The 16459-nt window shown below is 38.0% G+C and overlaps 1 protein-coding gene across 4 annotated transcripts in view; it reads left to right on the top strand.

The window, feature by feature from the left end:
* The window catches only part of DEUP1 (deuterosome assembly protein 1), a 128377-nt gene that overhangs the window by 36641 nt on the left and 75277 nt on the right, over window positions 1-16459 (top strand). For all 4 annotated transcript variants that reach the window (XM_053560538.1, XM_053560539.1, XM_053560537.1 and 1 more), the window contains exons 3-4: window positions 8123-8294; window positions 9680-9775. In XM_053560538.1, coding sequence (XP_053416513.1) covers window positions 8123-8294; window positions 9680-9775 — 268 coding nt within the window. The remainder of the gene's footprint in view (window positions 1-8122; window positions 8295-9679; window positions 9776-16459) is intronic.

The raw sequence follows: 16459 nt of genomic DNA, 5'->3' as shown, positions 1-16459 counted from the left end.
AGAACTGGAACCAGACAAGGTTGTCCTCTATCACCTTTACTATTCAACATAGTTCTGGAAGTTCTAGCCAATACAATTAGGCAAGACAAGGAAATAAAGGGAATCCAAATGTGAGCAAAGGAGGTCAAACTCTCCCTCTTTGCTGACGACATGATCTTATACTTAGAGAACCCCAAAGACTCAACCACAAGACTCCTAGAAGTCATCAAAAAATACAGTAATGTTTCAGGATATAAAATCAATGTCCACAAGTCAGTAGCCTTTGTATACACCAATAACAGTCAAGATGAGAAGCTAATTAAGGACACAACACCCTTCACCATACTTTCAAAGAAAATGAAATACCTAGGAATATACCTAACGAAGGAGGTGAAGGACCTCTATAAAGAAAACTATGAACTCCTCAGAAAGGAAATAGCAGGGGATATTAACAAATGGAAGAACATACCATGCTCATGGCTTGGAAGAATCAACATTGTTAAAATGTCTATACTTCCCAAAGCAATCTACCTATTCAATGCCATTCCTATCAAAGTACCTACATCGTACTTTCAAGATTTGGAAAAAATGATTCTGCGTTTTGTATGGAACCAGTAAAAACCCCGTATAGCTAAGGCAGTTCTCTGTAACAAAAATAAAGCTGGGGGCATCAGCATACCAGATTTTAGTAGATACTACAAAGCCATAGTGGTCAAGACAGCATGGTACTGGCACAAAAACAGAGACATAGACACTTGGAATCGAATTGAACACCAAGAAATGAAACTAACATCTTACAACCACCTAATCTTCGATAAACCAAACAAGAACTTACCTTGGGGGAAAGACTCCCTATTCAATAAATGGTGTTGGGAGAATTGGATGTCTGCGTGTTAAAGACTCAAACTGGACCCACACCTTTCCCCACTCACAAAAATTGATTCAAGATGGATAAAAGACTTAAATTTAAGGCATGAAACAATAAAAATCCTCAAAGAAAGCATAGGAAAAACACTGGAAGATATCGGCCTGGGGGAAGACTTCATGAAGAAGACTGCCATGGCAATTGCAACAACAACAAAAATAAACAAATGGGACTTCATTAAACTGAAAAGCTTCTGTACAGCTAAGGTGACGATAACCAAAGCAAAGAGACAACCCACACAATGGGAAAGGATATTTGCATATTTTCAATCAGACAAAAGCTTGATAACCAGGATCTATAGAGAACTCAAATTAATCCACATGAAAAAAGCCAACAATCCCTCATATCAATGGGCAAGAGACACGAATAGAACTTTCGCTAAAGACGACAGACGAATGGCTAACAAACACATGAAAAAATGTTCATCATCTCTATATATTAGAGAAATGCAAATCAAAACATCCCTGAGATATCATCTAACCCCAGAGAGAATGGCCCACATCACAAAATCTCAAAACTGCAGATGCTGGCATGGATGTGGAGAGAAGGGAACACTTTTACACTGCTGGTGGGACTGCAAACTAGTACAACCTCTCTGGAAGGAAGTATGGAGAAACCTCAAAGCACTCAACCTAGACCTCCCATTTGATCCTGCAATCCCATTACTGGGCATCTACCCAGAAGGAAAAAAATCCTTTTATCATAAGGACACTTGTACTAGATTGTTTATTGCAACTCAATTTACAATCGCCAAAATGTGGAAACAGCCTAAATGCCCACCAACCCAGGAATGGATTAACAAGCTGTGGTATATGTATACCATGGAATACTATTCAGCCATTAAAAAAAATGGAGACTTTACATCCTTCGTATTAACCTGGATGGAAGTGGAAGACATTATTCTTAGTAAAGCATCACAAGAATGGAGAAGCATGAATCCTATGTACTCAATCTTGATATGAGGACAATTAATGACAATTAAGGTTATGGGGGGGGAAGCAGAAAGAGGGAGGGAGGGAGGGGGGTGGGGCCTTAGTGTGTGTCACACTTTATGGGGGCAAGACATGATTGCAAGAGGGACTTTACCTAACAATTGCAATCAGTGTAACTGGCTTATTGTACCCTCAATGAATCCCCAACAATAAAAAAAAAGAAAAAAAAAAGAAATGTGCCACCTATGCCTATACTCTTCAGTGTTCTAATTAGAAAAGGATGCTGGATTTTATCAAATGCTTTTTCTGCATCTATTGAGAGGATCATGTGATCTTTATTTTTGCCTCTGTTAATATGGTGGATAATGTTTATAGACTTGCGTATGTTGAACCAGCCTTGCATCCCTGGGATGAAGCCTACTTGATCATGATGAATGACTTTTTTGATAAGCTGTAATCTGTTGGCTAGGATTTTGTTGAGAATTTTTGCGTCTATGTTCATGAGTGAGATTGGTCTGAAATTCTCCTTTTTGTTTGGGTCTTTTCCTGGTTTTGATATCAGGGTGATGTTTGCTTCATAGAATGTGTTGGGGAAGATTCCTTCTTCTTCAGTTTTTTGGAATAATTTCTGCAGTACAGGAATAAGCTCTTCCTTGAAGGTTTGATAGAATTCTGGAGTGAAGCCATCTGGACCAGGGCATTTTTTAGTTGGAAGCTTTTTTATTGTTTCTTTGATCTCAGTGCTTGAAATTGGTCTGTTCAGGAGCTCTATTTCTTCCTGGCTGAGTCTAGGGAGAGGGTGTGATTCCAAATATTGATCCATTTCTTTCACATTGACAAATTACTGGGCATAGAGTTTCTGGTAGTATTCAGAGATGATCTCTTGTATCTCTGTGGGGTCAGTTGTTATTTCCCCTTTATCATTTCTGATTGAGGTTACTAGAGATTTTACTTTTCTATTCCTCGTTAGTCTGGCCAATGGTTTATCTATTTTATTTATTTTTTCAAAAAACCAACTCCTTGTTTCATTAATTTTCTGAATGATTCTTTTGTTTTCAATTTCATTGATCTCTGATTTGATTTTGGATATTTCTTTTCTTCTACTGAGTTTAGGCTTAGATTGTTCTTCTTTTTCCAATTCCATAAGGTTTCTTGTGAGATTGTTGATGTGCTCTCTTTGTGTTTTTCGAATGTAGGCATCTAAAGCTATGAATTTTCCTCTCAAAACTGCTTTTGCAGTATCCCACAGTTTTTGGTAGCTTGTGTCTTCATTGTTGTTATGCTCAAGGAAGTTAATGATTTCCTGTTTTATTTCTTCCTTCACCCATCTGTTATTCAACAGAAGATTGTTTAATTTCCATGCCTTTGGGTGGGGTCGAGCATTTTTGTTAGAGTTGAGTTCCACCTTTAGTGCCTTATGGTCTGAGAAGATACAAGGTAAAATTTCAATTCTTTTGATTCTGTTGATATTTGTTTTGTGTCCCAGGATATGATCAATTTTGGAGAATGTTCCACGGGGTGATGAGAAGCATGTATATTCTTTATCTTTGGGATGGAGTGTTCTATATGCGTCTATCAAGCACAGTTGTTCTAGGGTCTCATTTAAGTCTGTTATATCCTTGTTTAATTTCTGTTTAGAGGATCTGTCCAGCTCTGTAAGAGGAGTGTTAAGGTCCCCTGTTATTGTGGTATTATCAGATATCATTGCTCAGACTGAGTAAGGTCTGTTTCAAGAATCTGGGAGCATTTAAATTGGGTGCATAGATATTTAGAATTGAAATGTCTTCTTGTTGTATTTTTCCCTTGACCAATATAAAGTGACCATCTTTGTCTTTTTTGACTTTAGTTGCTTTAAATCCACATGTATCTGAAAATAAGATTGCAACTCCTCTTTTCTTCTGAATTCCATTTGCCTGAAAAATTGTCTTCCAACCCTTGACTCGGAGCTTTAATTTGTCTTTTGAAGCCAGGTGTGTTTCTTGCAGACAGCAAATGGATGGCTTGTGTTTTTTAATCCAGTCAACCAATCTATGTCTCTTCAGTGGGGAATTCAAGCCATTAACATTTATTGAGATAATTGATAAGTGTGGTAGTATTCTCTTCGTCTTATTTTGTGAGAGTCCATTGCTTAGTTTTATCTTTTGCATCAGTGTGGAGGTTAGGTTCTGTCCTTTAATTTCTGAGTTCTTACTTTGCTGCTGATCCATTGTGGTGGTCAGTGTGCAGAACAGGTTGAAGTATTTCCTGTAGAGCTGTTCTTGTTGTGGCGAATTTCCTCAATGTTTGTATATCTGTAAATGATTTGATTTCTCCGTCAATTTTGAAGCTTAGCTTAGCAGGGTACAGAATTCTGGGCTGGAAATTGTTCTGTTTAAGTAGATTAAAGGTAGATGACCATTGTCTTCTTGCTTGGAAAGTTTCATTAGAGAAGTCTGCGGTCACTCTGATGGATTTGCCCCTGTAGGTCAACTGGTGCTTACTCCTGGCAGCTTGCAGAATCTTTTCTTTTGTCTTGACTTTGGACAGGTTCATCACAATGTGTCTTGGAGAAGCTCGGTTAGAGTTGAGGCGACCTGGGGTCCGATATCCCTCTGAAAGCAGTGTGTCAGAATCTTTGGTGATATTTGGGAAATTTTCTTTTATAATATTCTCTAGTATGGCTTCCATTCCTCTGGGGCATTCTTCTTCCCCTTCTGGAATTCCTATAACTCATATGTTGGAACGCTTCAGAAAGTCCCATAATTCTGACAGTGAACGTTCTGCTTTCTCTCTCTTCTTTTCTGCTTCTTTTACTATCTGAGTTATCTCAAAAACTTTGTCTTCTACGTCTGAAATTCTTTCTTCTGCATGGTCTAACCTGTTGCTGATACTTTCCATTGCATCTTTAAGTTCCCTGATTGACTGTTTCATGTCCTTCAGCTCTGCTATATCCTTTTTATATTCTTCATATCGTTCATCTCTGATTTGATTCTGTTTTTGGATTTCCTTTTGATTATTTTCCACTTTATTAGCAGTTTCCTTCATTGTTTCCATCATTTCTTTCATTGTTTTCAACATGTGTATTCTAAATTCCCTTTCTGTCGTTCCTAACATTTCTGTACAGGTGGAATCCTCTGCAGTAGCTACCTCATGGTCCCTTGGCGGGGTTGTTCTGGACTGGTTCTTCATGTTGCCTGGAGTTTTCTGCTGATTCTTCCTCATGGGTGATTTCTTTTATCTGTTTCCTTGCCCTAATTTTCCTTTCACTTCCTCTTGCTCTTTAAGTTCTCATGCCTGTGGAAGTTGCTGGCGGGTTTAGACGGATTGAACACACGCGACCACTTGCCGGTTTTCCACTGTTTTAGTCCTCCTCTTGGGGTCCAGAAGTCTCTCGCTGACTCCCTGTATCCTCTCAGGAGTGATGATAGGCAGATCCCACCAGCCAAAGATGCCTGGAGTCCCATATCCCCAGACTCATGGTGCCCAGATGCAAGGAAGCTGTTACTCGGCTGCCATCTTGCTCCTCAATTGTCACCAGCAATAATTTCAAATGGTGGACGCACTGGCCTTACTCCTGACGCGGGAGCTGGAAGCTACGGGCAGTCGGGGCGTCGAAGGTGCAGAGATAGTGCCATCTCCCGTCAGTGAACCCTTCCCTCTTTGTCATTTTTCAAAGATTTATTGGGCATATACTCTGTGCTGGAACACTGCGAGACTCTGGTGAGAGTGTGGTTAACAAGACTGATAAAGTTCCTTGTTTCTAAAGCTTACACTGATAAACAGTCCTTTTTTCACAGCAGAAGAACAGACAAAATGTATTTACAGAAAAGGATGATATGTGTTGTAATGAAAAGGGAAAACTGTTGATTAAAATGCAGTCAAATTATTTATAGAGGAATGAGTACATTTCTTTCCTTGGATTGTTTTTGGTTTTAAGTAAAAATTGAGAGCCTTTGGGACTTATTCTAAGAATGCTAGGAGAAGACTTCAGAACAATACTTTGTATTTAAAACCTTTCTGAGGTCCGAACTAGTGACTCACCAGAGGCTGGGAATGATGGTGGGGAGGCGGGGATAGAGTGAAAATGGTTAATAAGTATAAAAATACAGTTAAATGGAATGAATAAAATCTAGTATTTGGTAGCATAGTAGGATGGCTATAGTTAACAATAATTAGTTGTTTTAAATTACTAAAAGAATAGAATTAGAATATTCTTAACATGAAGCAACAATAAATGCTTGAAGTGGTGGGTGCCCCAATTACCCTGAGTTGATCATTGCACATCAAATCCTGGCCCAAACCTTAGACACACACACATACAAACGCGTGTGCATACACACAACTGCTGTGTACCCATAATAATAAAAATTTAAGAGTAATTTTGAAGAATTTTAAAGTTGACTCTGGGTATTTTAGAAGGTGATTGTGGAAATTCTGAATTCTTGGGGTTTTAATACCTGTTTCTAACCCTATTTTAATGGAGTTATTCTGTACTATATTTTTGAAGCACATTCTTATAACACCAGGACTTTTGCTGTGTGTTTACAGGAAGGCCACATAAAACGTGTAGCAGCTGCCTAGAATCTAGTTCTGGCTCTTCCATTAATTAGCTGTGTGACCTTGGGCCTCTCTGGGCCGCCGTCCTTTTTCACAATGCTAATGATCCTTATGTGGCCCTACAATTCCAATTTGGTGAAACTAAATGGAGGAAATGTTATCATTTTGCATCTGCCTCTCCCTCTTGCTCTCCTCCCAGCTACACAAATACTTGGAAGGGTCATCACCATAATTGAAATGGATGCTGAAATAACTTGCTTTTCTTATCTGTTCTTTTTTTTTTTTTTTTTTTGAAACACAGTCTCACTGTGTTACCCTTGGTAAAGTGCCGTGGGCTTAAATGATTCTCTTGCCTCAGCCTCCCAAGTAGTTGGGACTTTAGGCACCTGCCACAATGCCCAGCTATTTTTTTTGTTGTAGTTGTCATTGTTGTTTAGCAGGCCCGGGCCGGGTTCAAACCCGCCAGCCTCGGTGTCTGTGACCGGAGCACTAACCACTGAGCTATGGGCACCATGCCTGCTTTTCTAATCTGGACATTTGTATGTTCTTTAGGCTGAAGTCTGAGGCTTTTATATTCACCTTACCCAGTCTGAAAGACCAGACTTATCTCCTGGGGAAATATTCAGCTTCTTTGAAAGAGCCTGTCCTGGAAATCTGTCATTTTATTTTATTTTATTTTATTGTATTTTATTTTATTTTATTTTATTTTTTTGAGACAGAGTCTCACTTTGTTGCCCCCGGTAGAGTGCTATGGCGTCACAGCTCACGGCAACCTCAAACTCTTAAGTGATTCTCTTGCCTTGGCCTCCTGAGTACCTGGGACTACAGACACCTGCCACAATGCCCAGCTATTTTTTTTCTTTTCTTTTCTTTTTTTTTTTTTTTTTTTGTTGTTGTTGCAGTTTTCTTTTTGACTGGGGCTGGGTTTGAACAGCCACCCTCAGTATATGGGACCGGTGCCCTACTCCCTTAGCCACAGGCATCGCCCTCCAGCTATTTTTAGAGATGAAGTCTCGCTGTGGCTCAGGCTGGTCTTGAACTCCTGAGCTCAGGCGATCCCCCCCGCCTCAGCCTCCTAGGGTGCTGATAACAATCTGTCTTCGGACCAGCTTTCAGTCTTTATGATCCCAGCCATAGGTCTTACTAAGGGTCTTGTTTCAAACTCCGTTGGCCCTCCTAGTCCCAAGATATTGCCAGCTATATGACTGATAGTATCTCCACTGTCTAACGACTTAAACTACCCTGCCCACACCTGCCTGATCAAATATTTTCCAAATTTTTTCCGATCATGCCAAGTTCCTCTTCTTGAGGAGCGTCCAGTTGATACCTTGAATCTGGCCCTCCCTAGCCCAGGCTTGCTCTTCCATTCCTGAATGGTCTGACTGATGTCCCACTTTGCCGCTGTCAAGACTTCCCAAGTGCAGTAGACACAGGCGTATGCAGAGCCGCATGTAAGAGCATAGATCCTTAAGCTAAGTCTTCCCGTTTTTTTATAATCAGCATATGCCTTAGAACTAGCCCACTCTAAAAAAAAAAGTCATTTTTTAAAATTAAATATATATACCCTGTTAGCTCTTAAAATAACTTCTTTCATTTTAAAAATTAACCTCTAGGTTTTGAACTTCTCCCTGTTCAAATAATTGAGCAACTTGTGGAAATAGTGGTCAAGGTATGCACAGCACTATAATAATTTTTCTTGCCCTCACATTTCACTCTTTTGAAATGTATTTTATTTTCCTACAATCGCCAGAACTTCTCCTTGTGAGGCTGAGCTTCAAGAATTAATGGAACAAATTGACATCATGGTAAGCAACAAAAAATTGGACTGGGAAAGAAAGATGCGGGCTTTGGAGACACGGCTGGATCTTCGAGATCAAGAGTTGGCAAGTGCACAAAATTGTTTGGATCAGAAAGGTCAAGAGGTACTGAATACATGTGTTAATAAACTGTCAATTTATCAGGCTCTTATCAGTCACCAGCAAGAGCATTTTATGCTTGAAATTGTGTCAGCTAATAGTATGCTGAAGGTGTTCTATCAAATAAGTGACAATCTATGGATAAGCCTAAATCCATAGATATTTGTTGATGAGGAGAGATATACTGTATCAATGAAATTTATATAAGTAAACCAACATTTAATATATGCGAAATAAATATTGTCTGCAAGCAAAGATATAAATGCTCTTGCTATAGAAACAAAAAAAAGGGGAGTCACAAAACTGTGTCTTTGGACAAGACAAAAAAAAGAAAAAACAGAATTCAGGAGAACTTTTTTCTTCTGATTTGCTAGAAAAATATTTCCTAGGAGAAGTAAGATGTCAAAAACTGACTGTAGGACAAAGAAGGGGTGAAGGGGTGTGTGTGGATACTGGGGTGCCCACTTGGGAGGAGTGCACTCAGGCCCTGAGGGGCTGCTCACGGCCAAGCTGGTGCCTGCAGAGGACGTCTAAGAGCTCTCAGGCCGGTGAGGCAGCTCAGAAAACCACATGCTTTATCCAGTGTGGACATTGTGTCTGTGAAGTTTGCTCTTAAGAAAAAGAAATGCTTAAGAGAAATGCTTATTAATCATATACTGAAATGTCACTGGTTAACTTGTTCATCAACTATTTTCTACTTGTATTGGCTCCTCAGTGGAACTTAGTTTTTGGCCTAGTTAATGACGAGATGGTCTGGTGTGTGACTCAGCTTCAGCCTCGAGTGTCCCTTCATCAGACCTCCACATGCAATGGCCTGTGCTAGCACTTCTATTCCCATAATGACATAAATGTGTGAACAAGTGCCTTGTCTGCTTTTTAAGCAAATTCTGCAAGCCAAATCCTTAGGAACTGGTCTTAGACACTTTTATTTTCTTTTAATATGTTAGTTCTTGTAAAAATGTAACAATTATTCCACACCACTAAAGCAGTGATCCTCTTAAAGGCAATCAAGAAGAAAAAGAAAAAAAGAAAAAGAAGAAAGAAATGAAGAAAAGCTGCATTATGTTTGTTGAAGTTTTACCTGAGTAACCGTGACATAGCCTTCCAAAAAGATAATGCAAAGTAAATTCTAAACCTTAATTTAAAATGTGATGGTGATAAGGATCTTTTGTTAAAATCCATCCACTATCTGTTGAATAGTGCTAGCAATGTTTGATTTTTGTGAATTTAATTTTTAATAGCTATTTTAAGACCTGCAGTACAAATATTTATTCTTGGTTTGGTATAGCAGTTTCAGCAGTTTTATTAGAATTGTGCTTCCCTTTTGTAAATTTTCTGATTTGTCAGGCAAATTTTAGAAAAAGCAAAATTAAATTTTATTCTTCATGCAGGTGGGTTTACTTCGACAGAAATTGGACAGTCTGGAAAAATGCAATTTAGCAATGACTCAGAATTATGAAGGACAACTACAAACCCTAAAAGCTCAAGTAAGAAAACTTACAGTTTAATATAATACTCTTGGATATATTTTACCTATAAAATTATGTTAATTTTATTAAAAGTAATTGTTTTTAATATAAGCAAAAATTCTTCTATTTTAAGCTCGTGTTTGGACATTTCATTGTTTCATATGTGTTGATTTTGTCTCTGTTATTAGATCGTCAGCTCTTCATACCTTCTGTACCCTTTGAACTGTTTAGCACGGTACTAGATGAATAAGAGACTTTTTGATTAATTGAATGATAATTAGTTATGTGAGCAAAAACAACAAAAAATAAAATTATCTTTTGTGGTCATTATTACCTAATAGCAATGTCCTTTATACTAGGGAAATTTAAAATACAGAAATTTGGGCAGGGTTTGATGGCTTATGCCTGTAATCTTAGCATTCTGAGAAGCCAAGATGGAAGGATCAACTTGAGGTCAGGAGTCCAAGACCAGCCTGAGCAAAAGCAAGACCCCATCTCTACTAAAAATATAAAAAATTAGCTAGGCGTGATAGCACGCACCTGTAGTCCCAGCTACTGGGGAGGCCGAGGCAATAGGATTGCTCAGGAATTTGAGGCTGCAATGAGCTATGATGATGCTACTACACTACAGCCAGGGTGACAGGGTGAGACTGTCTCAACAATGAAATGGAATAAAATGAAATGAAACAAAAATATAGAAAATTTGATATTACGAAATAAATAATTGAAAGAATACAACTGGTCTTTGTTATTTTGTTACTGGTAAGGCTGTTTCTTAAATGATAGTGCTTTGCACATGTAATGACAGGGATTCTGGCTTCTTTCTTACTTATCCCAATATTTTCACACTGGGCTGGCAAGTGAAAAAGTCTTATCTTCCTTACCACCGATAGCACTTAGGGCAGTAGTCAGTCATCTGAGCATCTCAGATCTGGCAGAGGCTGTCTTTGTTTAACCTTGTAAATGAATCAATAAGAAACATGGTTTGGTTATGAAATTTTACTTTGCAATCAATATTTTTTTAAGTGAAAAGATTTCATATATGATCATCTAGTTAAAGGAGCCCAAAGAGGTTAATGATTCTCTTTAAGTACATTTTTAGGGAGAGAATTCAGCTGTTAAGATTGGAATGTGAAACTCCGGATGCCACTTAACAGACAGGTTCAGGACTAGCTCTTAGTCTACCCGGACATTTTACCTGCAGTTCACTTAACTGCCACTAAAAGGTAGCTTGAGTTATGAAATAATATATGATTTTTTAGGCATTTAGCAATTAATCAAATTTGGCATTTTCTATAAAAGTGCAGCTATAAAACAAAAACATAAGTATTAAATCATGATAATTGTTCAGTGTAAACAAAGCGATCACAATCTGGAATAATTTTTAAAGATACAGAAATCTAGATAGAAGTTAAGTACTATCTCTGAATTATGTTTAACTAGTTCAGTCACTGTTTACCTAATGGTTCAAGTTAAGTACTATCTCTGAATTATTTTTAACTAGTTCAGTCACTGTTTACCTAATGGTTCAAGTTAAGTACTATCTCTGAATTATTTTTAACTAGTTCAGTCACTGTTTACCTAATGGTTCATTTCAGTTTGTTCCTCCCCCACCCCTAGTTCTTCTGTTAAAAAGTTTGAGACCTCAGGTGGGTGAGGTGGCTTGCACCTATAATCTCAGCTACTTAGGAGGCTGAGGCAGGAGGATCACATGAGCCCAGGAGTTTGAAACTGGGTTGGGCAACATAGCAAGACCTCATCTCTAAAAAAAAAACCGTCGTGGGCCATATAGTTAGTTACTATATGAATCCTTGCCATTTGATGCTTTGCAGCTCTGTTTTAATATTTGGCTTATGACTAGTTTTCAATGCTAAGCAAAAAAATAATAATATTTAATATCTTTTTTCTGAGTAGAGTGCCATGGTGCCCCAGCTCACAGCAATCTCTAACTCTTGGGCTCAAGTGAACCCCTTGCCTCATCCTCCTGTGTAGCTGGGACTACAGGGGTCCACTACAACAGCCGGCTAGTTTTTCTATTTTTAGTAGAGACAGGGTCTTGCTTTTGCTCAGGCTGCTCTCAAACGCTGAAGCTAAGGGAATCCACCTCCTCAGCCTCCTAGGTGTGAGCCCAGCCTAATATTTATTATCTTTATAGTGGTTTCACAAAACTTTGTTCTGTGAAACAAATGATATTTAAGTTAAGTTAATGTTGACCAAGTTCAGACTCTTCCTCCCCTTCACATTAGTATATTTCTGGCCGTGAAAGAGCCTGCATTAAATAAACCCAATTAACCTTTTCAAGCCATCATTTTCTAAAGATATTTGACCTTTTTATTTTTTAAACTAAAGCCTACTAATAGTCCTGTAAATAAGGGTTTCATGGAATATACTTTGGAAATAGTACATTACTGTTGAGAGAATAACCTCCTGTTTACAGTTTCCTGCTTCTCTGTTTTTCTATGGTTAAAAGAAAGGAAGACAGGGAAAGAGAGTGGAAAAGGAGGAAAGAAGAAAGGAGAGAAAAAGAGGAGGAGAAAAGTACTATGTACTTGACTAGGTTTGCATAACAGCTAGTAGTGTGTCACTTTTATAACCCAAAATGGTACCTTGTGACAAAAAATGTTTTTGTTGCTGATCGCTCACTTTACTGCTTCCTTCTTTGAAATTCTTGGTTTATTTATAATTTCATTTTCATAAAACATTTTACAGATACACTTTACCAAAACTCTGCCTTGAATAACTTAACTCTGTCAAAGATTCCTTGCAGAAATTGCTTCCTTCTTTCTTTTTAAATTTTCTGTGTTTTTTATTATATTTTTTAATTTCAGGTTAATGTAAGGGTACAGACAACCAAATCATAATATTTGAATTTTTTAGGTAGAGAGAGACCCTCTTGTAACTGCTTCCTTCTTTAAAAGGGGCTATTTTATGTTCCTTCTAGCCATTATAAAACTATAATATTAAATGTATACTTATACATGCACTTAGCTTCTGCTTCTGAAGTAGATATACTTTCCCCTGTCCTGCTAAATACAGCTTAAATAAAACTCCCTGCCTGACATTGTTTATAAAATAACATGAGAAGACTCTGAGAAGTGAAGAAAAGAGACAGTTCAGCTTGGGACCTTGGCACCCAAAAAGTGACATAGTGGTGACTTCCCTGGGATTCTGTTTGTCTTACATATCCCAAACCAGGAAACAGAGAAACCAGAAACCCAATGGGTACAAATGAACAAACACAAGGAAAGCCAAGGGAAGCCTTCTGTCTTCAGCCAAAAGACCAGGAAGCAGCCAGCCTAACATCCTCTCTCCCCCAACCACACACCATAGGAAAAACCTACAGCCCCAACCCGCCTGCAAAGGCTGAGTGCAAACCTAGATTTCCACCTTTATCCAGCTATAACAAGGTAGCCCAGAAACCCCTTCTTGGATAGTACCAGAGAAGAATGAGTGGACAGCCAAGACTTTCATCATCACTAGACATTAACCAGGCCCTCCCCAATCCATGGTGTCAGTGGGGGCCACGTGGAGAGCCTGGCCTTTCCTTTCTGGGGCGATATCAGAGGAGTCAGCAGCCGTACTTAGTGGTGGCAGATGTCTCCACCCCCACTACATTACCACCGAAGGCCATGTGAGGAGCAGTTATAAGAGGCACTCATGTCCCTCCAACCAAAGTGGTATCAGTTTCAACTAGTGGGGATCCTGAACTCCCACCCCCATTCAGCAGTAACAGGAGCACTCCCCTCGTCCCAGCTGAGGCCAAGACAAGACATGCACTCTCACTGCCACCTAGCAGTAAGGAGGTGGCTCTCCATTTTCCCTGTCAGAAAATTGTCAGAAGAGGATTGCTAAAACACAATATTTAAATAAAAACCTAGAATCTCCTAACAATACACAAAAATTTCCAGCTTTAACAGAAAATCAAAATCAGTCATCATAAAAAGAACCAGGAAGATCTCAATTTCAATGAGAAACATAATCAACAGGTTTGGCACCTGTAGCCAGTGGTTAGGGCTCCAGCCACATACACCGGGGCTGGTGGGTTCGAACCTGACCCAGGCCTACTAAACCACAAGGACAACAACAAAAAAGTAGCCGGGTGTTGTTGTGGGCACCTGTAGTCCAAGCTACTTGGGAGGCTAAGGCAAGAGAATCTCTTAAGCCCAGAAATTGGAGGTTGCTATGATGCTACAGCACTCTATTGAGGGTGACATAGTGAGACTGTCTCAAAAAAGAAAAAAAAAAGCAATCAACAGATGCCAAAGCCAAGACAACATAGATGTTTGAATTATCTGACAAGGATTTTAAGGCATTTTATAAAAATATTCCAATACACAATTACAAACATGCTTGAAATAAATGAAAAATTAGAAAATTTTTGCCAAGAGATAAAAAGAACCAATTAGAAATTTTATAACTGAAAAATATAATAATCAAATTTAAAAATTCAATGGATGGTCTCAAGAACAGAATGGAGAAGATGAGGAAAAGAATCCGTGACCTTGAAGATGGTATGACAGAAATTCCCAAATCTGAATACAAAGACTCAAAGAAAATGAACCCCAGGAACATGGAGTGTGAGAATAAAAGATTAAAACTCGTGTCATCAGAGATCCAGAAGGAAAAGAGAAAGAGGGGGAGAATGAAAAAGTAGCCAAAAATATAATCGCTGAAAAGTTCCAGAATTCGGCAAAAAATAATATTTACAGCTTCAAAAAGCTGAGTGAACTTCAAACAGAATAAACAAATTTTTAAAAAATTTCTGCTAAGGCACAGGATAGTCAAAATTCTAAAAACTAAAGACAAAGAAAAATCTTAGTAGCGGCAAAAAAGGTCTAACACCTTCCATATAGGGGAAAACCAATCCAGATAGTGGATTTATTATTAGAAACCATGAAGGCAAGAAGAAAGTGGGGTAACATATTCCAAGTGCTAAAGGAACAGAACTGCCAACCCAGAATTCTATGTCCAGCAAAAATATTCTTTAGGAATGGAGAAATCAAAACTTTCATAAATGAAGGAAAATTAAAGAGTATTTGTCACCAGTAGAGCTACCCTACAAAAATGGCTAAAGGAAGTTCTCCTAACAAAAAAAGAAATGATAAAGAAGGAATCTTAAAACATCAGGAAAAAAGGAAAAAAAAACTGGAGTGAGTAAAAACATGAGTAAGAGCAATAGATTTTTCTATTTTCTAAATTTTTCGATAGCAAAAAATTGTCTAATATGGCTCTCAATATATACAAGACAATTGTATTATGAATTGCAGAGCAGGGTAAAGTAATGTTCTACACTAGAACTACCAACATGTCAAACACCAGTAGACTGTGATAAATTATATAAATAAAGTGTAAACCTAGGGCAACCAATAAAAAAGGCCAAAGAGAAACACTAAAAAAAAACTATAAATAAAATGAATCCTTTAAAAAGTTTATGTAACCCACAAGATGACAAGAAAGTGAAAACCTAAGACTAGAGAGCAAATAGAAAACCAAGTCAAGCTTCAGCCCTGACATATCAATCATTGCATTAAATGGAAATGGTCTAAATACACCAATTAAACAAAAAATAGAAAAATTAGCCAGGTGTGGGGTGTATGGCCATAGTCCCAATGACTCTGGAGGCTGAGATGAGGATCACTTGAGCCCAGGAGTTTAAGGTTGCAGTGAGCTACAGTGACGCTACTGCAGTTTAGACAGGGTGACAAAACAGGACTCTCTGTCTCAAAAAAAAAAGAGTAAATAAAAAGCATGACAAATTCACTTCAAATATAACTGTGCCGGCAAGTTGAAAGTGAAGAGTTGGAAAGAAATATACCATACAAACATTAGTCAACAGAAAGCAGAAGTGATGCCAAGGGAATTCCATGGAGAGAGATGAGTCTCTTCAACAAATGATGCAGGAACAACTGGATATCCACATGCAAAAGGGTTGGGTTGGACCCCTGTCTAAAACCATAAATAACAACAAACTCAAAATGGATCAAAGATCTAAGTGTAAAAGTTTAGAAGAAAACATTGGAGTAAATCTTCATCTCCTTGGATTAGGCAGTGGTTTCTTAGACATGACACCAAAAGCATAAACAACAAAAAATTAGATAAATTTGACATCATCAAAATTAAAAACTCTCTTATGCTTCAAAGGACACTATTAGATAAGTGAAAACACAACCCTCAGAAGGATATAAAATCACATATTTGATAAGGGACTAATATCTAGAATATGTAAATAACTTGCTAATCAACAATAAAAGAAAAATTACCAAATTTTAAAATGGACAAAGAATTGAATAGACACATTTCCAAAGAAGAAATAAAAATGGCGGATAAACACATTAAGTCACTAGGGAAATGCAAACCAAGACCACAGTGAGACACCTCTTCACTCCCATTAGGACGGCCATAATCAAAATAATATGAAATAACAAATGTTGGTGGGGATATGAAGAAATGAGACTCCTGTGCGTTGTGAGTGGGAATGGAAAATGATACAGATGTTTTGAAAGACAGTTTGTTCCTCAAAATGTTAAACTTAGAGTTATCACGTGACCTAGTAATTTCACTGCTTGGTGAAATAAAGCCACACAAAAACCTTTATGCAAGTGTTAAAAGTAGCATTATTTATATTATCCAAAATGGAACAACCCAAATATCCATCAGTTGATGAATGGATAAACAAAATGTGGTGTGTGCATGCTATGGAAT

The sequence above is a fragment of the Nycticebus coucang genome, chromosome 14 (assembly GCF_027406575.1).
Source record: "Nycticebus coucang isolate mNycCou1 chromosome 14, mNycCou1.pri, whole genome shotgun sequence".
NCBI lineage: Eukaryota > Metazoa > Chordata > Mammalia > Primates > Lorisidae > Nycticebus > Nycticebus coucang.
Note: the sequence above shows the minus strand (reverse complement) of the source record. Positions and strands in the feature narration are given on the sequence as shown.